Genomic DNA, 27077 nt, shown 5'->3' on the forward strand with positions numbered 1-27077 from the left:
CCCACACGGACCTCCAGGAGAGGCAGGAGTGCCGTGCAAGGGGGTTCTCCCACCCCAGCGCCCCCAGCCCGCCCAGCCCACCGCACCACGAGCCCTAACGGGGAGCAGACGTGTCCCCACATGGGGACAGGGACGATGGAGGCCAGCGGGGATCCGGCGAGTGGCTGCAGTGCCCGACACATTCCTCTGGCCCCGCCGGCCGGTGCCTCCTCCCTTGGCGGGGCTGCTGCTGACGGCCCTCACACTCCCCCCCTCCCCAAAATTTGGGGCAGGCGCAGGCGATGCCCTTGGCTCCCACCCCACCGCTGACACGTCTCCGGCACAGCCTCCACGTCGGCAAGCGCGGGGGGGGCCCAGGGGCTGTGCCAGGAGCGGGGGGGGCTGGGAAGGGCCCCCTGCCTTGTGACGGGCTGGTCCCCACCCTGCTCACCCTTGGGGGGGCTGCGACCCAAGGACCACCCACCTGGGCACAGCCCCTAGGAGCTGGCAGGAGCCTGGACAGGGCTGAGATGTGCTACATGATGCCATGGGCAGGGCTGGGATGTGCCACGCTGTGCCATGGGCAGGGCTGGGGACACTGTACCATGGGCAGGATTGAGGATACCGTGCCATGGGCAGGGCTGGGATGTGCCACGCTCTGCCATGGGTCTGAGCTGGGGATGCCCTGCCATGGGAAGGGCTGGGATGTGTCATGCTGTGCCACAGGAAGGGCTGGGATGTGCCACTGTCAGTCCTTGGGGACACACCATGGGCAACACTGGAACCACACCAGGGGAAGGGCTGGAGCCATGGCAGGGGCACCACTGTGGGACTGCACCCCCCAGCTGTACCACAAGCAGACCCCACTCTGTTCCATCTGCTGGTGCCCATCCCAGTGCTGGCACAGCTGGCACTGCAGGGCAGGACATGCCAGGGCAGCCAGTCCCAGGTCTGCAGATGCTGTTGGGTCCCTCTGTAAAGGTCAGGGTGAGATTAAGGTGCATCCCCCATCCCTGCCCACAACCACAGCAGGGAGCCAACACGTCTCATGGGCACTGCCAGGCCTGGACACCAGAGGACCCTTCATGGGGACACAGTGGGAGCCGTTCCAGAGACCTGTGGGAGATCACTGACATCTGTGGCATCCATGGGCTCATCCCAGTGGTGGGCAGGGGGGTCAGTGCTGCTTCACGGTAGGGAAGGGGTTTGGGGGAATAAAACAGATTTATGGTGAACCTAAGATTGGTATCTTGCTTTCAGGGACTGTTGGTGCCATGCTGTGAAATGTTCCCCTGGCCATGGTACAGCCATCCCCCACGTCAGCTGCCTGTCTGTCCTCCACCGTCTGTCCCTTCTCCCAACCATCCTGTCGTCCATCCCACCCTTCATTCATCCATCCTGCCTTCCATCCCTCCATCCTTCAATCCATCCATGCAACCATCCCACCATCCATCCATCCCTCCCATTACTTTACATCCCTTTATTTATTTATTTATTTGTTTGTTTGTTTGTTTGTTTGTCCCTCCATCCCTCTGCCCCTCCATCCCTTCTCCACTCAAACTTGGGTGCAACTCTTGTGTGTGGAACACCTGCGTGTGCAACCGTGTGTGTGCAATCCAGCAACCCCTGCTCATGCACACGCGTGTGCCAGGCAGCCCCAGCCAGATTTACACACCTGTGTCATGCGTGTGCACCCACAGACAGACCCACATGGGCTGCCCCTCATTCCATCCACCTCCATGGTGGCACCCGGACCCCGTTCCTGTTCCCGGTGGGGTGCCTGTTCTCCCACCGGGGGTGCCGGGCGGCCGCACTGCCGGCGGTGTCCGGCTCCAGCCCCGCAGCCGGTGCCAAATTCCTCCGCCTCCGCAGGAAGCCGTCGGCGCGGGCTGTGCACCGGGGCCAGGCCCGGCCGGAGGGATGCCGCAGGGATGCCGGCGCGGGAGACGGCTGGAGGAGAGAAAGCAGGTCAGCCCCGAGCCGCCAGCGTCACCCTGGCAGCAGCAGCAGCTGCGGCTCCTTCGAGGAAGCAGGGCGAGGATCCGGCCCCGTGACGTCCCTCCGGCGCTCCCGGCCTGGCCAACGCGCTCGAGGAACCCGCCTGGCCCCACGGCCCCAGCACCGGACGCGGGGTGAGCCCCTAACGGGGGGGCCGCACCTCCTGGGGGCTCCCACAGCCTGAAGGATGAGGAGGAGGAGGATGACCTGCTGTGGGTCTCAAGGTTGTAATGAAGGGAGCAGAAGATTCGGCTCAGGCAGTGCCTGCACTGTCTCCTTGTGATGTTCCATCTCTGGGTGCTGCTCCCACCCCTGGGTGCTGCTCTCACTCCTCAGTGCTGCTCCCATATACAGGTACCGCTCCCATCCTCCAGTACTGCTCCCATTCCTGGGCATTGTTCCCATCCCCAGGTACCACTCCCACCCCAGGTGCTTCTTCCATACCCCCACTGTCCCCCAGTCCCAGATGGCGTCCACATCCTCGAGTATCACTCCATCTTCAGGCAATGTGCCCACCCCTATCCATGCTCCCACCCCGGGCGCTGCTCCTATCCCTGGATTCTGCTCCCATCCCAGAGCAATGCTGCCATCCCCACATTGTTCCCCTCCAGGGGATGTCCCCACCCTCAGGTGTTTCCTCCCTTCGTGGGTAGCTCCATTTCCAGGCGATGCGCTCACCCTGATCCATGCTCCCATTCCGGGTGCTGCTCCCATTCTCTGCATTAATCCCATCCCCTCATACTGTTCCCATCGCTGGACAGCACTCCCTCCCTGGGCCAGAATCCCACTCCCATCCCCACCTCCATAACCCCTCTCCCCCACTCCGTCCCCCTTCCCGCAGTGGGAATCGGGGGGTCCCTGCCCTCCCTCCGCTCCTCCCGGCCGCTGCTCAAACACAAACATGGCTCAGTGGAAAATGTGAGCGGCCGAGGAGCTGCCGATAACTGGGGCCGGGATGGGGCCAACTGGAACAGCACGGGCTTGGCTGCGGCCCCGGCAGAGCTCAGGGCAGCCGGGGGGGTCCAGGGGACCCAGCGGGGGACACAGCTCGGAACTCCCTCCTGCCTCATTCCCTCCCACCTCCGGCATCGATCCAACACCACTCCAGCACCCGGCGCTGGCCGCGGGCCCACGGGAAGGACACAAGGGAAGAGGGGACACAGTGCCTGGGGACTGGTCGGACCTGTCCTTGGCCTGGCTCTGTCCTGCAGTGGGGTGGAAACCCCAGGAATGGTGCCCATGGGCAGAATGGAGATGCCCAGGGATGGTGACAAGTGGACAGCAAGGAGGTGCCCTGGGATGGTGGCATGTGGGCAGGATGGAGATGCCTGGGGATGGCGCCAAAAGGAGAGGATGGAGATGCCCAGGGATGGTGGCACATGGGCAGGACAGAGGGACCCTGGGATGTTGCTGGATGGAAAGGATGGAGATGCCAAGGCTTGGTGGCTTGTGGGCAGGATGGAGATTCCTGGGGTGGTGTTGGAGGGAGAAGATGGAGATGCCCAGGAACAGTTCTGAATGGGAAGGATGGAGATGCCCAAGGGCAGTGGCATAAGGTGGGATGAAGACACCCAATAATGACAGCATGTGGACAAGATGGAGATGCCCAGGGATGAAGCTGAATGGAGAGATTGGTGATGCCCAGGATGGGTGACAAATGGATGCAAGTAAGACGTCCACAGATGGTGACATGGGCAAGACAGAGATGCCCTGGGATGATGCTGGGGGGAGAGGATGAAGATTCCCAGGAATAGTGCTGGATGGGGGGATGGAGATGCCTGGGATGGTGGCACAAGAGCAGGATAGAGATACCCAGATACATGCAGATACATCCTGCATGTGGGCAGGATGGAGATGCCAAGCTACAGTGCCAGATGGGGACGATGCAGGTGCCCAGGGCCGGTGCCAGGAGGGGTGGTGGTGCCGGCGGGGGGACAGTGCCAGGAGGGCACCGGGAGGTGCAGCCCCGTCCCTGCAGCCGGAGGTGTGTGGGCCGGGAGCCGCCGCGGCCGAGGAGCCCGTTTGTTTCTCATTAGCGGCTCTTGGCAGGAGCTGTGGAAAAAATAGCTTCAAACAGGGAGCTGGAAGGGAAAAGGCTGGGCCGAGGGAGGGGAGAGGGGCCGCGGTGGGGAAGGGGGGCACGGGGCCAGGTGGGGGCGGGGAGAGGGTCGGGGGGACGGTAGCCTGGACTGGGTGGGGGGATAGGGACAGGGGGACCCTCTGCGGTGTGGCGGTGCCCAGGGAGCGGCGGCTGCATCCGTTTGGGGTCGGACCTCAGTCATATGTGTGCTTGTGCACACTTGTGCATGCTTGTGCATGCTTGTACATGCTTGTACATGCTTGTACACGCGTGTGTGCACAGGGCAGCGACCACACCGTGTTTGTGCACACCCGATGGCCTGAGCAGCCCTGAGGAGGGGACAAGGACACGCGGCTGGGCACATCCATCTGCGCGGGGCATCCCGGGCCCCCCACCCTCCCAGGGAAACTGAGGCACTCCGGCAGTGCCTCCGGGACCTCGTCGCTGCCCCGCCACGGGACTCCCGCCACAGCCGCAGCTGGTTCTCACGTTTTTAGGGGGGCCTCGTCACAGCCACTTACGCAACCGCGTCTGTGAGCGCCGGCAGAGCAGCCAAGTCAGCCCAAAGCGAGAGGGGGGAGCGCGGGACGGCCCGGGGTCCTCCCTGCCTTCTGCCACGACAGGAATCTGGCAGTGACAGCGGCGTGTCCCGCCCTGGCGTGGCTGTGCCAGGGTGGCACCGGTGCCCGGCTGTCCCATGTGTCTCCTCCCGTGACGCCACCCTGGCCTGGGAAACGGGCAGCGGCGAGACGGGGTCACCTGGGGACACGGCTGGGGATGACGCTTGTCCCCGCGGCGGAGCTGGTGGCACCGTGGCAGCCCTGGCAGCGGGCACAGAGTTGGCAGCGCGGTCCCTGCAGGCACAGGAAGACTTCCACGGGGCTCTGTGTGCCAGGGGATGCATGTGCGTGTGTGTACATGTGTGTGCATGTGTGTGCACCCCCCGTGTCGGTGCCCACGTGTCCGCCCCGTTTGGCCGCCGGCACCCACCTGGCGTCGCGGATATTTCTGCCTCCAGCCGGGATTTAATTCCATCCTTCTCGCGGCTGGTGTGTAATTAGGAGCCCAAAAGAAGCCCCGGGCATCCCCTGGGGGCACACCCACCCACCCAGCATCCTGTTCTGGGCTAAGGGGGCAAAAACTGGCCCCGAGGGAGGTGAAGGAGCCCCATGTCTGGCAGCAGAGACGTGACAAACTCAGTGTGGCTGTGGGGGTCTTGCCTGGTTGAGGGGGCTCTGCCTCAGCAAGGGGCTGATTTTCGGGGGTCCCCACCAGGGCACGGGAGGACACACGGTGGCAAATCCTTCGTTAAGTCCTTTAGCTAATTATGGAGCTGGAGCTGCCCATGACCCCTGTGGCAAAGCCCCCGTGCCCCGGGCAGTCCTAAACTCCTTAGGGGGATGATCCTGCTTAGGGCACCCCACAGGTCATGCCCCCCCACCCCTCTGTTTCTCCAACCCCCCTCACAAGCTGTCCCTTTATGCCCCCATTCTCTCTTCCACCACCCCATCTGCCCTCGGGCCACTCACCTACTCGCTGATGTCCCCAAAGTGCTGGGTGGCACAGTGTGGGGCACCCCCTGCTCACCCCCCAGCTCACCCCCCAGCTTACCCCCCAGCTGACCCTGGCACGGGGCTCAGGGTGCTGATCGGATTTGGGAGCTTATGATGCTGAGCCGGCGGCTCGATGGCTCTTCACACCTGCAGAGGGATCCTGTGCCTTCAGCCTCAGTGCCTCTGCCTCATCCTCACCGCGGCCCAGGCAGCAGGGCACAACCCTGGGATATGCACGGCCAGGGATTCCCTGTGCCAACCCGTGAGGTGGTCCCCTGTACCACCCTGAGCACCCTCTGTGGCACCCTGAGCAGCCCCTCTGTCACCCTGGGCATCTACTGTCACCCTGAACACTCACACTGTCACCCTGGGCACCCCCTCATCCTGTCCCCACTTTGGGGGCTGCCCCTCACAGCAGGGTGCTGACACCCCTGAAAAAGCCCTCAAAGTGGCCCAACTCACCCTGAACTGCCCCACCACGGGGGTGCCCCTCAAGCTCTCACCCAGGGCAAGGTCCACAGTGGGGCAGGGAGGGTGCAAAGGCCACCGGGCGTGGGGTGCTGGGCACAGGGAGTAGGGTGCACCTGGGTCCATAGGGCGGCTCTGACACGGAGGTGACACAGCGATGCTGGGGGACACCTGGTTCGTTGGCAGGGGACTAGGGGGGCATGGAAGTCACGGGCACCCCACAGAGGGTGCAATGCCCAGGGGGTTGCTTGGGGATGGGGATGGTGGAATGGGGAGATGAAGAGGCCTTGTGAGCCCTGTGGGTGTGGGGACAAGTCTGGGGTGAGCAGACACCCCAGGGTGCCAAGGAGGGGCCCCCAGCACACACCTTTGGTGTCCCCAGGGCTATGTTCACCATCATCATCATCGCCTTCATAGCCATCTGCTTCCTCATCATGGTCTTCCACATCTGCCACAAGCTCTGCCAGGACCCCGTGCCCCCGCCAGCCTACAGGATCCCCCAGGAACCCACGTCCCTCCCAGCCTACACAGAGCCCCAGGGCCCTGTGCCCCCCCATCTGGCACCGATGCCCGCACTCCCCAGTCTGCCCAGTGGGGCCATCCCAGTGGGGCTGGAGCCCCCACCCTACAGCGAGGTGGGTTCATCCGGACATGGGTGCTGGGCTGAGCCTGGAATGGGGTGGGCTGTGGGGTGGTGGGTGCTGGGATATGGGGTGATACGTGCTGGGTTATGGGGTGGTGGGTGGTGGGGTATGGAGTGGTGGGTGGTGAGAAATGGGGTGATACGTGCTGGCCTATGGAGTGATGAGAAATGGAGTGATAGCTGCTGGGTTATGGGGTGGTGGGTGCTGGGCTGTGGGGTGGTGGGTGGCCTATGAGGCTCAGCAGGGCATGGGTGGGACCCCCAACCCCTTCTCCATACCAATGCACCCCCCCTACTCCCACACACCTTGCCTTGCCCCCAAGGGGGACATTCTCCTTCCCTTGGGGATCTCCTGGGAGCCCTTGGGGTGCCACCTGTCCACCCACACTGACCCCCCCTCACCCTTAGGTGACAGCGAAGCCCTTCCTGTACCCACTGCCACAGGGGCCGTGCCCCGAATGTGGCCACAACCCCAGACCTCAGCCCTCCGCTGCTTCCCAGTTCTAGGGGTGGCCCCCCCTCAAGGACAACCTGATGATAACATTCCCCTTCACTTTGGGGGGGGACATGGACCCAGCCATTCAGATGGGCTGGGTCCACGTTCCCTACTGTGTGTCTGTGCTCTCCCCCTCCCCCAAACCTTCCTATTTGGATTCCTCTATTTTTTTATATTTAAAATGTTAAAGAATTCCTGGCTGTGCTGGTTTGGAGGGCAGGGGAGCCTCAGGGGGTGCAGAGAGAGAAGGAGAAAAGTTTATCAATGTGTTCATCCCCACCTCATCCTCATGCCTGTCCCCATTCTAATCCCATCCCCCTCTCTGTCCCAGTCACATCCCTATCCCTATTCCCATCCCTATTCCAGTTCCCATCCCTATCCCATCCCCATCCCATTCCCATCTCCATCCCATCCCACTCCTGTTCTCATCCTATCCCATGCCCGTCTCCATCCTATCCCATTTCCATCCCCATTCTTGTCTCCATCTCATTCCCATCCCATTCCAATCTCTATCCTCATCCCCATCTACATTCCAGCCCATCCCTTTTTCAGTCCCCATCCCTTTTTCAGACCCCATCCCATTCCATCCCCATCCCATCCCATCCCATCCCATCCCATCCCATCCCATCCCATCCCATCCCATCCCATCCCCATCCCCATCTCCATCCCCATCCCCATCTCCATCTCCATCCCCATCCCCATCCCCATCCCCATCCTATCCCATTCCCAGTCCCATTCCCAGAGAGAAGCACAGGCCAGTGGGACATTGGGGTTTATTGAGCTGGGAGCAAACTCCCAGCCCGGGGCCATCCCCAGGACAGGTGTCCCCAAACCAGGTGACCCCAGGGCAGGTGTCCCCATAACCGATGTTCACCCTCACGCCGTGTGCCGGCCCTGGCGCCTCTTGATCTTCCTCTTGAGGAGCAGCAGGTCCAGGTAGAGCAGGCGGCCCAGGATGGCCGAGGCACAGAGCAGCCCCCCATGCACGGCCCCCGCCAGCCCACAGGAGAACACGTCCTGCCCTGGGGACAAGCCACCGTGGGACACGGACACCTCCGGGGGGGACATGGCCACACCCATGGGGGACACAGCCCCCATCTTCAGGGATATGGTCACCCTCAAAGAGGACACAGCCACCCCCTGGGGACTTGGCCACCCCAAATGGGGGCATGGGCACCACCATGGGGGACACAGCCACCCCTTGGAGACCCAGCTACCGCCATGGTGGGCCCAGACACCCCCACTGGGGGGTCATTTCTCACTGCAGGGAGCACTTGGGGACACCATCCACAGCCTGGAGCTGGTCATGGGGACAGCAGGACATGAAGGCATGGGTATATGGGGACACACATCCCTTACCTGTCAGGTAGAGGTTCTTCACGGGGGTGTCAGCTCTCATGGCAGCCACCACGGCCGGGCGGAAGCGGCCGAGGTCGTGCTCGGTGCCGTACATCTCCCCATGGGGAGCCGCCAGGTAGTGTTGGTTGGTGAGCGGTGACGCCGCCTCCATGAACTCCACCTGCCCGGGCACAGGGTCCTTGGGGCATGTTGGGGGGCACAGGGTCCTTGGGGCATGGATAGACTCATCCCACCCAACAGCAGATCCCACCACAACAGGTCCAAGTCAACCCAGTGGGTGCCCACCTCATGTAAAGGTGCTGGGACACTGGTGTCCCATTGCAGGGCACTCTGTCCCTGCTGGGCACCCCAAAGCCTTGGATACCCCAAAGCCATGGGCACCCCGTTCTGTTGGGCACATTCCATTTGGGCATCTCAGCTCCAAAGGGTATCCCGTCATCACCAAGCACATCCTTGATGGCCATGCTGTTGCCACAGGCCACTCCATCCCATCCGGGCACCCATCTCATAGGGCACCCCACTCCACCTGGGCACTCCATGTCCATATCCATGGGGCACCCCAACCCTTTGAGACACCTCAATCCATCCCACAGACCACCCCACTCCCATGGGGCATCCCACCCACACAAAGTACCCTGTTCCCAATTGGGCACCCCAAGCCCGCAGGGCACCCAACCCCATAGCACACTGGGATACTCCATCCCTACACTTCCTCTCCTCCATGGAGATCACCCTGTGCCCATCGTAGCCCCTCCTCTCTGGGCACCCCGAGGAGTGGTGGGGCCCCCATGGCGTCACCTTGTCCCTCAGGTGTGGGAAGCGGAGCAGGGCCCTCTCCAGCAGTCGTTGAGCAATGGACATCTTGTACTGCTGGTAATCGGGGCTGCGGTGCCTGGGGAGGGTCCCGGCCCACTCCTCGAACCACTCGTACCGTGCCATGGTCAGGATGGTCATGCATGACCGGCCTGCAGGGTGGGGGACAGCTGGTGACACGGTGACACCCCCCATGCCACTGTGGGCACCCCACTGGAGGTGCCAGCCCGGGACACAGTGATAGCGGCAGTGCCCACCCCATGCCAGTGGGAGTGAGGAGCCTCTGAACCCACAAAGCTGAGCAGATTGGGGGCGCAGAGCTGGGGGTGACAGGAGGGGTGCCCAGAGCTGTACCTGGGTGCCGCTGCTCATAGGTGGGGTCCTTGGCGGCAGGGAAGGTGATGAACATCATGGCCAGGTTTTCAGGGACGTCATCACGGCTCAGAGCAGCGTATTGGGTCATCCTGGGGGCAGAGAGGGATGTGATGTGCCCACTCTGCACCCCCTGTACACCCACCCACCATGTGCCCACTGTGAACCTGCCATCCACCCACCATACACCCTCCATGACCCACCCCACACTCTGTCCATCCAAACCCCCCGCCAAGTACCCACCACACACCTACTGTGCACCCACCCACCCACCATACCCCAGCCCAGGCTGTTGGGACCCCTCACATGGCATCCAGGTCGTTGTTGGGGTAGATCCAGAAGTTGGTGGGGGGCAGGCCCAGCTCGGCGGCGCTGCCCCGCAGCCCCACGAACACCAGGAACGAGCCCATACCCGGTCGCACCATGGCCAGGCGTGAGCGGACACCTGCACAGGGGACACAGGGGTGACACCCTGACCGTGCCTGTGCAGGGAACACGGGGGTGACACCTCAGCCCTTCCTGTGCACAGGATGTGGGTTTGCTGGGAACATGGAGATTCTGAGGATGATGGGGATGTGGGGATGCTGAGGATACTGGGATCATTGAGGGCACTGGGGACATGTGAACACAGGAATGCTGGGGACACCAGGGGTGCCAGGGATGCTGGTGGTGCTGGGGACACTGGTGATGCCAGGGACACCAGGAACACCAGGGATCTTGGGCAACCCTGGTGACACCAGTGATGCTGGGGGCACTGGTGATGCTGGGGGCACTGGTGATGATGGGGATACAGGGATGCAGGGGACACTGAGGACACCAGGGACAGGGGGACACTGGGGACATGGGGACACAGGGACACGTTACCGGGGTGGCTGCGGATCTGGGGGGGCAGCAGTTTGCCGAAGGTGTTGAAGACGCCGGCGTCGGAGATGACAACGGGCGCGCGGATCTCCAGCTCCTCCTCACCGGGTCCCGCCCGCACCGCCACGCCTGGGGACGAGGGCACTGCCACTCTGTCCCCATCACACATGTGCCCCACCCAGGGCGGGGCTGGGGGTCTGGCGCTCACCCAGGGCGGTGCCGGCGGGGCTGACGAGGACGCGGGTGACGGGGGCGCGCACCAGCACGGCCCCCCCCGCGCGCTCGATGACGGGCACGGCGTGGAAGGCGATCTCGCTGGCCCCCCCCCGAGGGTACCAGGCCCCGCGCTGGTAGTGGTGAACCATCAGCACGTTCACCAGGAAGCTGGAGTCCTGCGGGGCCGTGCCTGGGGAGGGGATGAGGGGCAGACAGGCACGGCTGGACCCTGCCCCAATGCCGGGCAGCCCTCCCATATCATGACATGCTCTCCCCTACCTACAAGGCCCTCCTCATCACAACACAGCCATCCCCACCATGATACAACCCTTCCCCATCATGATACAGTCCTTCCCTCTTATGACATGGCCCTTCTTATCCATAATATATCCGTGCCCTATCAAGATACAGCCCTCCCCTATGGTGATTCTGCCCTCCCCTATTGTGTTGCTGCTCTCCCCTATCACAACACACCCTCCTGTATCATGACACAGCCCTACCCATCCTGACGGAACATCCCTCTATCATGATGTTGTCATCCCCTATCATGGCACAGACCTCACCTATCATGACACTACTACCACACAGCTCTCCTTCTCCGCCATGGTGCCCTCCCTGTCATGACAGAGCCCTCCATATATCATGACAGCCCCTGACCATAGAAGAGGTAGCCAAGCAGGGCACGCAGGTCGGGGTCAGAGGTGAGCTGGGCCACGGCCTGGCTGTGACTGGTGGTGGCCATGCGGAACACGGGGGACAGCAGGGGCAGGAGGCCAGAGCGGAGCAGGAGGACGACCACCCAGTGCGGGGCCAACTTCAGCAGGGCCAGCAGCACCACGTGCCGTGAGACCACCTGTGGGACACCAGCCTATGTCACCACTGCCAGCACAGGGCCAGATTCAGCAGGGCCAGCAGCACCACGTGCCGTGAGACCACCTGTGGGACACCAGCCTATGTCACCACTGCCAGCACAGGGCCAGATTCAGCAGGGCCAGCAGCACCACGTGCCGTGAGACCACCTGCGGGACACCAGCCTATGTCACCACTGCCAGCACAGGGCCAGATTCAGCAGGGCCAGCAGCACCACATGCTGTGAGGCCACCTGTGTGGCACTGACCCACCACACTCAGCACCTCTGTCCCCAGTGTGCCCATTACTTGTGTCCCCACCATTCCCACAGCCCCTTCCCCACCACACCCATTGCCCATGTCCACCCATCACCCATATTCCACCAGAGCAACTACCACACCCATATCCCAAACTGACCACATCCAGCCAGAGGAGCCCCATCCTCCTTGGGGACACACCACCCCCATGGAGAGGTCACCACACGGTCCCCACCTTGGAGAGCTTCATGAACTCCCTGATGGCTTCCTTCTCTGTGGGGAACTGTTCCTCCAGGGCAGTGACAAAGGCCACCTTGCCAGAGTGCAGGTGGTACCGCCGGGGTCCCAGGGTCACCTCGTCATAGGGGTCAGGCAGACGTTGCCAGCAGAGCTGTCCATCCGTCAGCTGGTCCAGTGCCACACGCAGGAGGCTGCCCGAGTGCAGCTGCCCCACGTAGTGGATGCCTGTGGAACAGGGACAAGGGACACAGCAGGGGGACACCAGGGGGATCCATGGGTGGGTGTACTCGGGGGGCAGTGAGAGAGGGAAGGGTTTGGGTTTTGCCTGTTGTGGGTCACACTGAGTGTGGAGGGTGGGATGGGCTGTTGGCATGGCAGGGATATGGCATGGACATAGAACACCAATGGAATGCATGTGGCACAGCATCAACATGGCACGAACAATGCATGGACACGACACGTGCAAGTCATGGCTGTGACATGGACAGGGCATTGACATGGCATGGACATGGCATGCAAACAGCACACACAGGGCACAAACATGGCAAGCACATGGCATGGACACAGAATGCATATGACATGCACATGGCATGCACACATCATGGGAAAGACAGGGACATGGACATGGCATAGACATGGCATGGACATGGTAAGCAAATGGCACATGCACATGCTGCCTGCACACACACACCAACACACACTCCTGCACACTCAGGCACACACAGAGGCCAGAAATGGGTTCATCTATGGGGGTTAGAAGGGCAGTAGCCATGCCAGGCAATGCCAGGGGGCTTGGAGGCTGTTGGGGGTCCAGGGGGTCCTTACCAACGTCGAACTCAAAGCCGTGTTGCTGGAAGGTGTGGCAGCACCCACCAGCCTGGTCATGCTGCTCCAGCACCAGCACCCGCCGGCCCGCCTTGGCCAGGGTGGCAGCCACTGCCAGCCCTCCCACACCACTGCCGATGACCACCGCGTCCAGCCGCTCCGGCACCCGCTGGGGGCTGAACCCTGGATACAGGTGTGTGATTAACCACTGCCCACGGTCACAACTGGGCACTGAACCCTGGGCACACGTGTGTGCTCAACCACATTGTCACACACAAGAGGCAACATGGGGGCATGCGATGGGCAGCATGCACAGTATTCCATGGGATGAATGGACACACAGACAGACAGACACACAACAGACACTCAGCACTCACCCCGCTTCAGGACCCTGTCCCGAGCGCGTTGGTCCGTCACCAGTGGCCGGGGAGGCTCCAGGGGTGGCCCAGCAAAGGGGTTGCCAGATGGGGCCAGAAGCCGGTAGGCCACCCGCCCCAGGGCCAGCAGGCCCAGGGCCACCAGCAGCAGCAGCGTGGGCCACATGGCTGTCACCACATGTGGCTGTGTACGGACACACTACAGGCTGGCACATTCAGCCCTGACACACACAGACCCGGCAGATTATGGACAAAGGGGATTATGGACAGGCCAATGTACAGCGACTTGCAGACACCCCTGCTTAAAGACACAGGAGATCAGGACACAGCACCGTATGGTCATGGCACCGTATGGACACAGCACCATATGGACATGGCACCGTATGGACACAGCACCGTATGGACATGGCACCGTATGGACACAGCACCGTATGGACACAGCACCGTATGAACACAGCACCATATGGACACAGCACTGTATGGACACGACATCGTATGGACACAGCACCGTATGGACATGGCACCGTATGGACACGGCACCGTATGGACACAGCACCGTATGGACACGGCACCGTATGGACACAGCACTGTATGGACACGGCACTGTATGAACACGACACCGTATGGGCACGGCACTGTATGGACACGGCACCATATGAACACGACACCGTATGGACACAGCACCGTATGAACATGGCACCATATGGACACGGCACTGTATGGACACGGCACCGTATGGACACAGCACCGTATGGACATGGCACTGTATGAACATGGCACCATATGGACACGGCACCGTATGGACACGGCACCGTATGAACACGGCACTGTATTGACACGGCACCGTATGGACACGGCACTGTATGGACACGGCACAGTATGGACACGGCACAGTATGGACACGGCACCGTATGGACACGGCACTGTATGGACACGGCACAGTATGGACACGGCACTGTATGGACACGGCACAGTATGAACACAGCACTGTATGGACACAGCACCATATGGACACGGCACTGTATGGACACGGCACAGTATGAACACAGCACTGTATGGACACAGCACCATATGGACACGGCACTGTATGGACACGGCACAGTATGAACACAGCACTGTATGGACACAGCACTGTATGGACACGGCACTGTATGGACATGACACTGTATGGACACAGCACTGTATGGACACGGCACCGTATGGACACAGCACTGTATGGACACGGCACTGTATGGACACGGCACAGTATGAACACAGCACTGTATGGACACAGCACTGTATGGACACGGCATCTTATAGCCATGGCACCATATGGCACCCCATGGCCACAGCAACCTCGGCCATGGCATCCTACAGCTCCCTGTGGCCCCCCGTGACATCCCATGGCACCCTGTGGCTCCCTGCAGGTGGTACACACACGTGTGCATGAGGTGTGTGTGGCACTGGTGTGTGTTGGGCACTGCGCGCACACACACACACACACATGTGCACACCCACACTTGTGAGGGAGCACACACAGACCTGTGAGAGCAAATGGTACACACACATGGGCTGGCACATGCACACACACACATCCCTGTGCAAACACACACATGTGCAACCATACACGCACTTAGCCTGTGCAAACACACATGTGCACACACAGAGACACCCCTGTGCACACATACATGTGTACACACACACACTTAACCTGTGCAAACACACACATCTGCACACACACTTAACCTGTGCAAACACACACATGTGCACACACACACACTTAACCTGTGCAAACACACATGTGCACACACAGAGACACCCCTGTGCACACATACATGTGTACACACACACGTATGTGCAAAAACACGTGTGTCCATACACACAGTCACCACTGTGCAAACACACAGATGTGCATACACACTTAACCTGTGCAAACACACACATGTGCACACAGAGTCACCCCTGTGCACACATACATGTGTACACACACGTCTGTGAAAAAACACACGTGTGCCCATACACACAGTCACCACTGTGCAAAAACACAGATGTGCACACACACTTAACCTGTGCAAACACACAAGTGCACACACACTTAACCTGTGCAAACATGCATTTGCACACCTGTACACATGCACACCCCTGTGCAAACACACCTGCATGCCCATACACACACATACCCCTGTGCACACACACAGCCCTGCACACACACACACTTGCACGCCCACACACAACCCTCCACATCCCCCCCTTACCCCTCCTCCCGGTGCCTGCAGCTCTGCTGACCTCTCCCGGCAGCAGCAAGGAAAGGCCCATGTGTGCAACATGACACACACACACATGTGTACACACATGTACACCCCATGTACACACACCACTCATCCCCTCAACAATTCCCCCAAAACTGAACATACCGGGCACCCACAACCACCAAACCCCAAAGAGAACATGTGCACACATGTACACACACATGTGCACACACGTGTGTACCCCATGCACACACACCTCACCTCTTGCACTGATCCCCCCACCCAAACCAACCCTCCCAGCACCCAAAACCACCGAACCCCAAATATAAGGTGTGCACACACACATGTGCACACACACATACACACACACACACACATGTGCACACACACACACACACACACACACACAGACACACACACACACACACACACATGTGATGTGAACCCACACAATCATACTCAGCCCCCACCCATTCTCCCCAACACCCTCCCAGCCCCAAACTGGTGCAAAATGGGGATTTGCAGATAAAAAACCATCAGCACCAGGTGGGAGAGGAGCAGCGTGACACGGGTGACACAAGTGACACGTGTGACACGGCTGATACCCTGTGCCTCTCAGGGGTTTCTGAGCACCCCCTCCCATTAACCATGAGGAACAAACCCACCAGTTTTCTCTCCTTTAATAAAATTCACAGCAAAGTACCAAAAAGGAGCAACAAGGTGACAGGGATGGGGGGACCACGGGGCAGGGGGTGGGGACATGGGGCAGCAGGAACACGGGGGCACACCCTGCACCACCCATGTCCCTGTCCCTTGGGGTCACCCCATGTCATCAGCCCCAAAACCCCAGGTGAGCCCCAAGCCATCACCCCCCACGGGGTTAATTACAGGGTTAAGGGTTAATTACAGGGTGGAACCCAAGTGAGGAGGGAGGAAGGAGGGGTTATTGCTATGTGGGAAGGGAGAGAGGGGTCACAAGGGACAGTGAGGGACCCCCCACCCTGGTAAAGGGAAAAGGGGGTCCCTGCAGCAGGGTTGTGGCCTGGGGAATGGAGGGGCAGGCCAGGTTACCTGAGGCCACGGCAGCTTCTGGGGCTCCATCTGGGTGTGACCCCCCCCAAATCCCATGAGCCCCTCAACCCTAATCCTGGGGATCCCAGCCTGGGACAGGGCGGGCTTCCCCATGGGGAAACTGAGGCAAGAGGCTACAAGGGGCAGGAGAGGACCCCCCATGTTCCCCATGTCCCCCACCTGGGGGGTGGCACAACCCCCTGGGATAATTTGGGGAGGGGGTGAGATTTTGGCAGTGAATTAGCTGTGTAGGTGCTGGGCATGGTGGGGGGTCTGTGCCTCCCCATGGGACCCCACTGGCTGATTCTGCCCCCCTCCTCAAATTTGGGGCTGGGCAGGGGGGACAGAGGGTGAGGCTTGGGTTGGGGCCATCTACAGTGAGGCCCCCCATCCTCACCTCATGGTGCTGAGCACGGAGAGTTCATCACACCAGTGAGTGAGACACAACCCCCCTGCTACCCCCACAGCCCTCCTGGGTGGGCTGGGGGGGTTGAGGGGAGGGTTTTGTGGACTCCCCTGCAGGGTGGGGGGTCACTAGTAGACCCAGGTGACAGGCACCCACTGGGGCTGGACACGCAGGTGGTCCATGGCCTCGCGGAGCCTCCCAAAGGTGCGCTCCAGGTCATCATTGGTCAGGCTCAGGTCGAAGTAGTGCCCGTACCCACGCTGGATCCGGCTGCTCTCCTCCACTGTCCGCTGGGCATCTGCCTCCTGCACCCCAAAATTGCCTCAGTTTCCCCACTGCCCCCAAAGGGATGGCAGAGGGACACCCACCATCCGCTGCCCATCCAACTCCTGCACCCAAAGCCCTGCCTCAGTTTCCCCAAAACCCTTCGTGCCCACCTGGGCTCAGTGGGAGACACCCACCATGAGCTGTGTGTCCTCCTCCTGCCCTCCAAGCCTCTGCCCCAGTTTCCCCATTGTCCCACAGTGTTGGACACCCACCATCCACTTCCCATCCACCTTCAGCCCCCCAAACCCTGCCTCAGTTTCCCCAGTGCCCCCCGTGCCCCTCATGGCACCCACCGTGAGCTGTTTGGTGGCCACGCCGCTCTCCAGGGCCGCGCGGTTCATGGCACGCAGGGTCTCGGGGCAGGGGGCCTCGATGAACACCACATATGGCACGAACTCAGCTGTTCTCAGCACCTTCACTGCCTGGGCGGGAGGGGACAGTGACACCAAAACCGTGGGAAACAAACCCTCTAACCCAGTTTGGCAGGTTAGAAAGTTTATTATTCAACACTGAGGTACATGGGGGTGGCTCCACAAAACACATACTTCAGTTATCAAAGCCTTTAACTATTTATACTTCTTAGCAAACAAAGGAATTAGTGTTCATTGGCTTATGTAGTTCTCTGTATTAATCAGTATTCCATCTCCTGTTGGTTATTGATTTCTTTCTTCTGATGCTAACCAGTCTTTTTATTATCTATTTTTTTTTCAGTCTTTTTATTATTTTCTTTTATTTTCAGTCTTTTTATTCTCTTTTTTCCACACAGCGTGACCGTCAGGAATTGTCTGTTTGTTTCTTCTTCATCTCTGGTTTCTGTGTCTTTGTGGTTTATAAATTCTGCATTCTTGGTGTTAACACAGGTCACGTGTGTGTGTGTGTGTGTGTGTGTGTGTGTGTGTGTGTGTGTGTGCGCGCAAATTCCTCTCCCAGGTCTAAGAGCACTGAACCATGTCAGGCTCTAATATTTTCATTTTTCCTTCTAACACCTGGACATCACCCAGAGCTTCCCCATCATCCATTATCCATTCCACAGATTAAATCTCCCCTCGACAATTTCTCCCACTGCTTCACAGGCTGTTTTTCAAAGAAATAGAACTTGTTTGGTAACAACAGCACTGAGCTGGGTGTGCAGGGTTTGGGGGTCTCTGTCCCCCTCCCTGTGTCCCCTACCTGGGGGTTGACATCCAGGATGCACATCTTGCCAGCCTCCACCACGGCACGGATGGAGTCGATCCTGGTTCCGTACAGGTTGCCCTCGTACTCGCCGTGCTCCAGGTACCGCCCCGCCTTGATGTCGGCCTCCATCTCCCCCCGGGACACGAAGCGATATCCCTGCCCATCCCTCTCACTCTCCTTCGGCTTCCGAGATGTGTCTGCCAGTGGTGGGGACACCCCCTGAGTGACACTCGCCCACTTGGGGTCCCACCCCAGAGGTGCTCACAGGGGACAGGGATGCTGGTGGAGACAGGGATGCTCACAGGGACAGGAATGTTCCCAGGAGTCAGGGATGTTGGCGGGGTGAGGACAGCAATGCCATGAGGCAACAGGGATGGTCATGGAGACAGGGATGGTGGCAGGGGACAGGGATGGTCACAGGGGACAGGGATGTTGGCGGGGTGAGGACAGCAATGCCATGAGGCAACAGGGATGGTCATGGAGACAGGGATGGTGGCAGGGTGGGGACAGCAATGCCATAAGGCAACAGGGATAGTCATGGAGGCAGGGATGGTGGCAGGGGACAGGGATGGTCACAGGGGACAGGGATGCTGGCTGGGTAGGGACAGCAATGTCATGAGGCAACAGGGATGGTCATGGAGACAGGGATGGTGGCAGCGGACAGGGATGGTCACAGGGGACAGGATGCTCACAGAGGACAGGGATGCTCAAAGGGACAGGGATGCTGGAGGGGGAGAGGGATGGTCACAGGGAACAGGGATGCTCAGAAGTGACAGGGATTTTCACAGAGGACAGGGATGTTCACGAGAATGGTGATGCTTTGGGGACTGTGATGCTCGTGGGAATGATGCTGCTGGCAGGGAACAGGGATGCTCACAAGGGACAGGAATGGTTGCAGGGCAGAGGGATGTAGGTGGGGACAGGGATGGTCACAGAGAAAGGGATGCTCACAGGGGACAGGGATGATGGAGTGGACACCAATGCTCCTGGAGGACAGAGATGATCACAGGAACACGGATGCTGGAGGGTGACCAGGATGCTCACAGGGACAGGAATGCTGAGAGGGGACAGGGATGCTCCCAGGAACAGAGATGTTGCAGGGGACACAGATGTTAGCAGGACACAGAGATGGTTGAAGAGGACAGAGTTGCTCACAGATGACAGGGATGCTCCCAAGGGACAGGGATGATCACGAGGATGGTGATGCTCACAGGGGACAGTGATGCTCATGGGAATTATGCTGTTGGCAGGGGACAGGGAGGCTGGTGATGCTGGTGGGCTCAGCAATGCTCACGGGGACAGAGATGCTCAGGGAAACAACCCTGCCCATGCGGGACAGCACTGCCAGTGGGGACAGGGGACACTGCTGGCAGAGACAGGGGACACTCACAGGGGATGGTGGTGCCATAACGCGACTGGTCCGACATGATGAGCTTGTTCTTGAGGCTGCGGCGCCCCACGCCCTGCGCGCCGATCAGCACCAGCGTTTTCCGGCGGAACGGCGGCATCCGCGCCACCTCCTCGTAGATCAGCAGCTCGTGCCGGTCGAACTCTGGGGCGAGGGACAGGGCTGGCACCCGTCCATGGGGACATCCCGTCCCAGGAGATGCCACCACGAGCATGGCTCAGCGGCTGTCCTCCCTTCCCTGGGAGAATTCCCCTGAGGGAATGCCACAGGCACTCACCGGCGTTCTTCGTCGTCAGGTACATCATCCTCTTCTTCCTCTTCCCACTGAGGCTGCCACACAGAGCCCCTGCGAGGGCAAGAGGGGGTCTGAGCTGGGGACAGGGACAGGGTCATGGCACAGGGACAATGTAAGGGGAGCTGGGACCCACCACAGGGGCAGTGCCATGAGGATGGGGACATGACCCCAGGAACTGGGAACCATGGGGCAGGTGCCACAGGGACATTAACCTGGGGCAATGGGGACATTGCAACAGAGGACAGGGGACCCATGGGCTTCCCCTCGGAAGGTGCTGTACCCAGCCCCCGCCCCCAGAGCCATGTCCCCCACCCCAAGACCTCACTGGGTCCCCATACCTGATGTGGGGGCCACCTCCCCGTCCCGCTTGACGAAGGCCTTGCGCTTCTCCTCCAGCAGCTGGCTGGGCACCAGCCCTGCACTGCCCCCCTCCACATGGCATGCCTGGGGGCACAGAGCCACAAGTAGGGACCACCCCAGTCCCACAGAGACCCTCCTGAGCTACAGAGACCCCCCCAGTCCCACAGGGAACCTCCTCAGATACAGGAACCCGCCACCTCCCAGGAACCCTCCCCAGCTCCAGGGACTCCCTTAGCCCCCAGGAAACTCCTCCCAGTTCCCAAAACTGTCCCCAGCTCCAGGGATCCCCCAGTTCCCAGGTATCCCCCCAAGCAGTACCCAATTATCCCCTCCAAATTCCAGGGACTCCCTCTCTTTCCAGGGACCTTCTCAGGCACCCCTCAACCCTGAAGGGACTCCTTGACATCCCACAGAACCTTCCAAGCCCCAACATCTCCCTCACCCTCCACAGACCCTGCTGTGAGGGAGACCCCCAAGTGGGGGTAAAGTGCCACAAATCCCCCAGACCACCCCCCAGAGACCCCCTGACCTGCCACCAGTTGGGGTCATCCTGGTTGACGATCTGCAGCAGGTCCCCAGCCATGAACTTGAGCCCGGCCTCCTTGCAGGGGATGAGGCTGTCGGTGGATGGGTCGTAGTCGAAGTGACACTTGACAAACACCTGGAGACTGGGGGGGTCAGCAGGGGGGACCCCCGGACCCCCAGAACCCCCGCTCTGCATTGCCTGTGCCGCTGTCCTGTGCCTCAGTTTCCCCAGCAGGGACACACAGGTTCCAGTGGGACACACAGGACCTGTGTCACACAGACCCACATGCATGTGCCCCCCTCTAGGTGCCACCCCCACCCTGGTGCCCCTCCCGTGCCCGGCGCAGCCAGGCACGCGCGGCCCCTGCGCACATGCAGAGGGCCCCGGCGGCGGCCGCTGCGCCCCACAGGACCCCCACGGCGATCCCCAGGCACAGCACCACGGCCACACACAGGCACACGAATGTGCCCAGCGCCGCCAGCGCTGCCCCCACGATGACACACATGTGTGTGCAGGCGTGCAAGGGCGGCCGTGTCTGCACACGCGTGTGCTGGTACACGGGACTGGGTGCTGGCAGTGCAGGGGTGTCACAGGCACAGCCCACATAGGGGCATGTGGTGCCAGGGGATGTGGTGACAGGGTTGTTTTGTCCCGTCGGAGACAGGGGATGGCTGGCACGGAGAGGGGAAGGAGGGGCATGGGGCACCCTTTGCCACCCGGCACCCAGGCCCTTGTGGGGATGGGATGGGAATAGGGCAGGGATGGGGACAGAGAGGGGTGGAGACAGGGCATGGACAGGGAGAGGGCAGGGATGGGGATAGGGCACAGATGGGGACAGAGATATGGGCAGGGCAAGGACAGGGAGAGGGCACGGACAGGGACAGGGTGGGGATGGGGACAGGGCGGGGACGGGGACAGGGCAGGGACCACTGCAACCTGGTGGCCACCAATGCCAGACGCACAGGATACACGGGGGTCCCACCAGCCACAGGGCATGTGGGCACAGGGCATGGGCAAAGGAACAGGGTTTATGGGGCTCAGCGGGCACGTGGGGAGATAAGGCACACGGCAAGGGGACAGGGGATATGGGGCATGTTGGGACAGGGACATTGGCAGGGTGGCCCGGGGACAAAATGGGGATGGGAACACAGAGATGGGGGCCACAGGGCAGGGTGGGCAGGGTGCTGAGTGCAGGATGCAGGGGCAGTACCTGCCAGAGCAGGATGCAGGGTGGGATGCAGTAACTGCTGGGGGCAAGATCCAAGCAGGATGCAGAGTTGAATGCAGGGTGGGAAGCGGTATCTGCTGGTGTAGGACATAGGGCAGGATGCAGGGCAGGATGTGGGATGGGATGCAGTACCTAATGGGGTGGGATGCAGGTAGGACGCGGAGCGGGATGCAGGATGGGATGCGGGGGCAGTACCTGGCGGGGCGGGTGAGGCTCCTGGTAGCTGGGCAGGATCTTGAGGATGACGCTGCCGCTGGCGTGGCGCAGGCTGTCCTGCAGTGCCCGCGGGTCGCTGCCCACCTCGCGCCCGTTCACCTCGCGGATCACGTCCCCCACGTGCAGCAGCCCCTGCTGCGCCACCATCCCCCCGTGCAGGATGCGGGCGATCACCAGCTCCCCTCGCTCCACCCGGAACGTCACCCCCTGAGGGGCACAGTCCCGCTCAGCCCGCGACAGGGACCCTCCACAGCACCCCGTGATACCCACCCAGCACCCACCCAGCACCCCGCATCCTGAAATGCCCCCAGGACTCATAACACAGTCATCCCATAATGCTCCTAGTCACCCCAGCAATGTCCCCAGGAGTCCCCCAAAGTCCCCAGCATCCCAAAATGTCCCACTTTCCTCAGCATCCCACAACATCCCCAACACCCTGCAGCACCCCCAGCACCCCGTAGCATCCTCAGCACCCCATATCACCCTCAGCACCCCATAGCACCCTCAGCATCCCAAAATGTCCCAGCACCCCAAAATGCCCCAGCACTCCACATTGCCCCACATTATCTCCCAGAACCCCCAGCACTCACCAGCATCCCAGCACCCCGTAGCATCCTCAGCACCCCAAAATGTCCCAACACCCCACAATGCCCCAGCACCTCCAGCCCCCTGGGGCCAGGACCCCACAATGTCCCCAGCCCCCCCCACCCCCCAGCACCTCCAGCGCCCCCAGGTGGGCTCACCAGGTTCTCCCCGGCTGCCTTGCGGATGCCCACCATGCGCACGGCATCGGGGGGCACGGGCTGGTTCCCCAGGGAGGGCTCAGGGCCAGGGCTGACCGGGGGGTCGTAGCTCTTGGCGGCCACCGAGTCGTGGGTCTCCAGCAGCGACTGGGACACACAGGAGAGGGGTCATGTCTGTGTCCCATGTACCTGGTACACGTGTGTGTCACACCCCCTAGTACACACACGTGTCACACACACTCTGGAACAGGAGAGAGGTCACACCTGTGCTGCATGTACCTGCCACACATTTCTCACACACACGCCCCCCAGCACACACTTGTCACACACCCCAGCACAGGAGAGGGCACACACCTGTGTCCCACGCACCTGGCACATGTGTGTCCCCCTAGCACACACGCGTGTCACACCCTCGGCACAGGAGCGTCCCACGTGTGTCCCACACACCTGGAAATGCGGTTCCCGCAGGATCCGGGCCAGCTCTGCCGCCGCTCCCTGCCCGTCGGGCCGCGCCAGCCGCCCGATGTCCCGCAGGATCTCCTGCACCAGCGCCAGGTTGTCCCCGCGAACCGCCTCCAGCTTCCGCTCCTCCAGCCGCTCGTGCGCCTGGGGGGCACCGCGGGGGCATCCCCGGGGGGCGGGGGGTTAGGGAACCCCGGGGGAGGTTAGGGACCCCCAGGGGATCAGGGGGATTGGGAACTCCCAGAAGGGTTAGGGACCACCCAGGGGTTGCGCGAATTAGGAACTTCTGGGAATGCAAGGAGGGACCTCCGGGAGGGGACAGTGTCTGCTGGAGAAGGACAGGGAGTTGGAGACCCCCAGGAGCAGGGAGGGTTAGGGACCCTTGGAGGGGACAGGGAGTTTAGGGACCTCCGGGGAGATTACGGTCCCTCGGAGGTGGAGGGTTTAGGGACCCTCAGGGACTGGGGGGATTAAGCACGCACATGTAAGTGCACCTCCCTGCATGCACACACATGTGAGCACACACCCACATAGGCACACACATGTGAGAGCACACACATGTGCGAGTGCACACACATGCATGCACACGCATGTGCAAGCATCCATCCACATGTACCTGTACACACGTGTGTGCAAACATGCACTGACACCTCCCTGCATGTGCACACACATGTGAGCACACATGCATCCACACGCATGTCCATGCACACATACATGTGCACACATGCATGTGCAAATATGTACAGGTACCTCCCTGCATGCACACGCACACATGCAAACACACATCCACACGCATGTACAAGCACACATATATGTGCATGTGTACACATGTGTGTGCAAACAAGGACAGACACCTCCCTGCATGCACACACATGTGAGCACACACCCACACAGGCACATGTGCAAGCACAGATCCATGCATGCAGACACACGTGCAAGTGCACACCCATACATGCACACACACGTGCAAGTGTCCATCCACAGGCATGTACAAGCACACATACATGTGCACACACACATGTGCACACATACATGTGCACAGACAATCCCTGCACTTACACACACGTGTGTAAGCACACATCCCTGCATGCACACACACCTCCACACATCCACACACATGTACATGCATGCACACACATGTGGATCGGCCCACACGTGTCCCGAGGGGGACACGGTGCCCACCCCGTGCTGCAGTACCTTGGCCAGGGAGCGGACGATGGGGCTCTCCATGATGCCCCGCAAGAAGATGAGGTCAAGGTCGGCCACCCCCGGGGACCCCGGGAGCCCCATCAGGTTGTCCAGGACCTGCTGCATGGCTGGGAGGGCATAGAGAGGGGACACGGTGGGGACATGGAGGACACATGGAGGACACACGCGGGTGGACACGGAGTGGAGGGAGAGAGCAGCAACGTGGGTAAAAGTCAAGTGCAGTCAGGGATGCTCCTTCCCCCGCCCCCCATTCCTGCCCCACTCACCCCAGAGACCCTTTCCATTATGGGGACCATGCGGGGGTCCTGTGGGAGAAGGGAAATCCCCCCTCCTCGTCACACTTTGCCCCCCCCAAAGTAAAAAGCCCCCCAGAGGGCAATGCAATTGCGGGGGGTAGTGATGCAACTGGGGGGCAATGGAATTGAGGGGTTGCGATGGGGGGGGATGCAGTGGGGGATACGATGTAAAGGGAGTGCGATGTAAAGCGGGGAGATGGAATGGGGAGTAATGGAATGGGGGGGTGCGATGGGGGGTGGGGTGCGACTGGGGGGGCTGCATCCGGGTCCGCGGGGGCGGGAGCGGCTGCGCGGCTGCGCTGCAATGGCGGGGGACGATCGCGATGCAACCGGGGGGGCAAATAGGGGGGCGCATCCATCAGCCCCACACACCTCTGGGGGACCACAGCATCACCGAGAGACCCACCTCCCATCCCCATCTCCCTGCACCCTCCTCATCCCCCACCCCATCCCAACCCCATCCCATCCCCACGCCACTCCCCCGAGCAGCATCACCCCCCCGCGTGGCATCATCCCCGCAGCCTCACCCGTACCTGGGGGTCCCGGGGGGTCGCAAGCAGGGCCCGGGGCGGGCGCCGGGGACCCTCGGCAGGGGCGGCTCATGGCTGCGGGGCCGGGCTCCCCCGCCCCAGATCCGGGTACCGCCGCCCCCCCGCAACCCGCCGGCCCCGCGTGGGGCCCCCACCCGCGCCAGCTCCGCGCCCCCCACCCCCAGCCTTGCACACGCGTGTGCACCGGGCACGGTCCGGCCGCCTTGCACACCCGGCGACGGGGGCGTGGGCCCGGGCGTGCGCTCACACACGCGCGGGCACGGCTCGTGCACGCGCACCTCACGCGTGTGCATACACGCGTGCAAAACTCCTGTGCGCGCTCACGCGCGCGTGCGGACCCACGCACCACAACACCCCTTTCCCCCCGCTGCACGATCATTCAGCGCACACGCGTGTGCGCACACGCGGTGACACGCCCGCCTCTGTGCACGCGCATCCCCACGCGCGCACACGCTCACGTGCAAACCCCGCGTGTGGCCCCCGCGCTTCCCCCCGTACCTGCACAACTCCCCCTCCGCCCGCTCACCCGTCCTTGCACACCCGTGCTTGCACACTCACAGCCGCTCACGCGTGGGAGATCCCCCCGCAGCGTCCCGCAGCGTGGGGAGGGGGACAGCGGCGGCTCGGCCCCTTTAAGGGGGCGGTGGGGTGGGGGGGGTGGGTGGGAGCGCGGATTTAAAGGGCCCGCACAGCGCTCTGTGCACACTCACCTGCACACGCACCTGCACACGCCTCCTGCTCACGCGCGAACACTCACACGCACAGTCAGGCCCCCACCAGCGCAGCGCCCGCCCCCCTCTCGCTGTGCCCACCTCTGCAGGACCCCCCGCTCCTGCACACGCGTGTGCCAAGCCTGGATGTGTGCTCCGTGCACACGCGTGTGTCCGCTCCGTGCCCACAGCCCCCCCACACAGTCACCCTTGTACCAGCACGGGCTCCCCCACCCGCACCTGCCCCCGCACACAGGCACGAGAGGGTTATTGCACACTCGTGTGCGTGTGCAAGCCCCGGGCTGGCGCACACTCACCCGTGACCGAGGCGGGGGTTGCTGCCGGCATCCCAGCAGAGCTCCGGGACGGCGAGACACGAGTGACTGGCACCGACAGGACGGGGACGGGGACAGGGACAGCGGCGCAGGCGTGTCCTCAGTGCCAGCACACTCAGTGTCCCCAGCACAGCCACTCCTCAG

General features: G+C 61.6%; 2 protein-coding genes across 8 annotated transcripts; both read right to left on the minus strand.

Moving 5' to 3' along the window:
- Positions 1–8078: 8078 nt before the first annotated feature.
- Positions 8079–13552, minus strand: LOC139682561 (all-trans-retinol 13,14-reductase-like). The gene is made up of 11 exons (XM_071577019.1): positions 13387–13552; positions 13010–13192; positions 12180–12409; positions 11496–11691; positions 10831–11028; positions 10626–10751; positions 10068–10206; positions 9744–9853; positions 9375–9541; positions 8577–8736; positions 8079–8239 (listed from the first exon to the last, which is right to left on the minus strand). Exons 1-11 carry the CDS (start codon positions 13550–13552, stop codon positions 8094–8096), a joined length of 1821 nt encoding a protein of 606 aa, XP_071433120.1. The 3' UTR covers positions 8079–8093.
- Positions 13553–16297: 2745 nt separating this feature from the next.
- MPP2 (MAGUK p55 scaffold protein 2) lies at positions 16298–26977 on the minus strand. 7 transcript variants are annotated; one of them, XM_071577295.1, is made up of 12 exons: positions 26916–26977; positions 25030–25148; positions 23818–23976; positions 23371–23517; positions 22607–22834; positions 21187–21318; positions 20636–20741; positions 20280–20348; positions 19985–20146; positions 18589–18791; positions 17712–17840; positions 16298–17396 (listed from the first exon to the last, which is right to left on the minus strand). In XM_071577295.1, the coding sequence occupies exons 1-12, from the start codon at positions 26944–26946 to the stop codon at positions 17220–17222; spliced, it is 1662 nt and encodes a 553-aa protein (XP_071433396.1). In that variant the 5' UTR covers positions 26947–26977; the 3' UTR covers positions 16298–17219. The 7 variants fall into 7 exon arrangements, with proteins under 7 accessions (XP_071433396.1, XP_071433401.1, XP_071433399.1 ...); XM_071577300.1 differs by lacking the exon at positions 26916–26977 and adding an exon at positions 26701–26764; XM_071577298.1 differs by lacking the exon at positions 26916–26977 and adding an exon at positions 26447–26481.
- Positions 26978–27077: the final 100 nt, after the last annotated feature.

The sequence above is a fragment of the Pithys albifrons genome, chromosome 25 (assembly GCF_047495875.1).
Source record: "Pithys albifrons albifrons isolate INPA30051 chromosome 25, PitAlb_v1, whole genome shotgun sequence".
Taxonomy (NCBI): domain Eukaryota; kingdom Metazoa; phylum Chordata; class Aves; order Passeriformes; family Thamnophilidae; genus Pithys; species Pithys albifrons.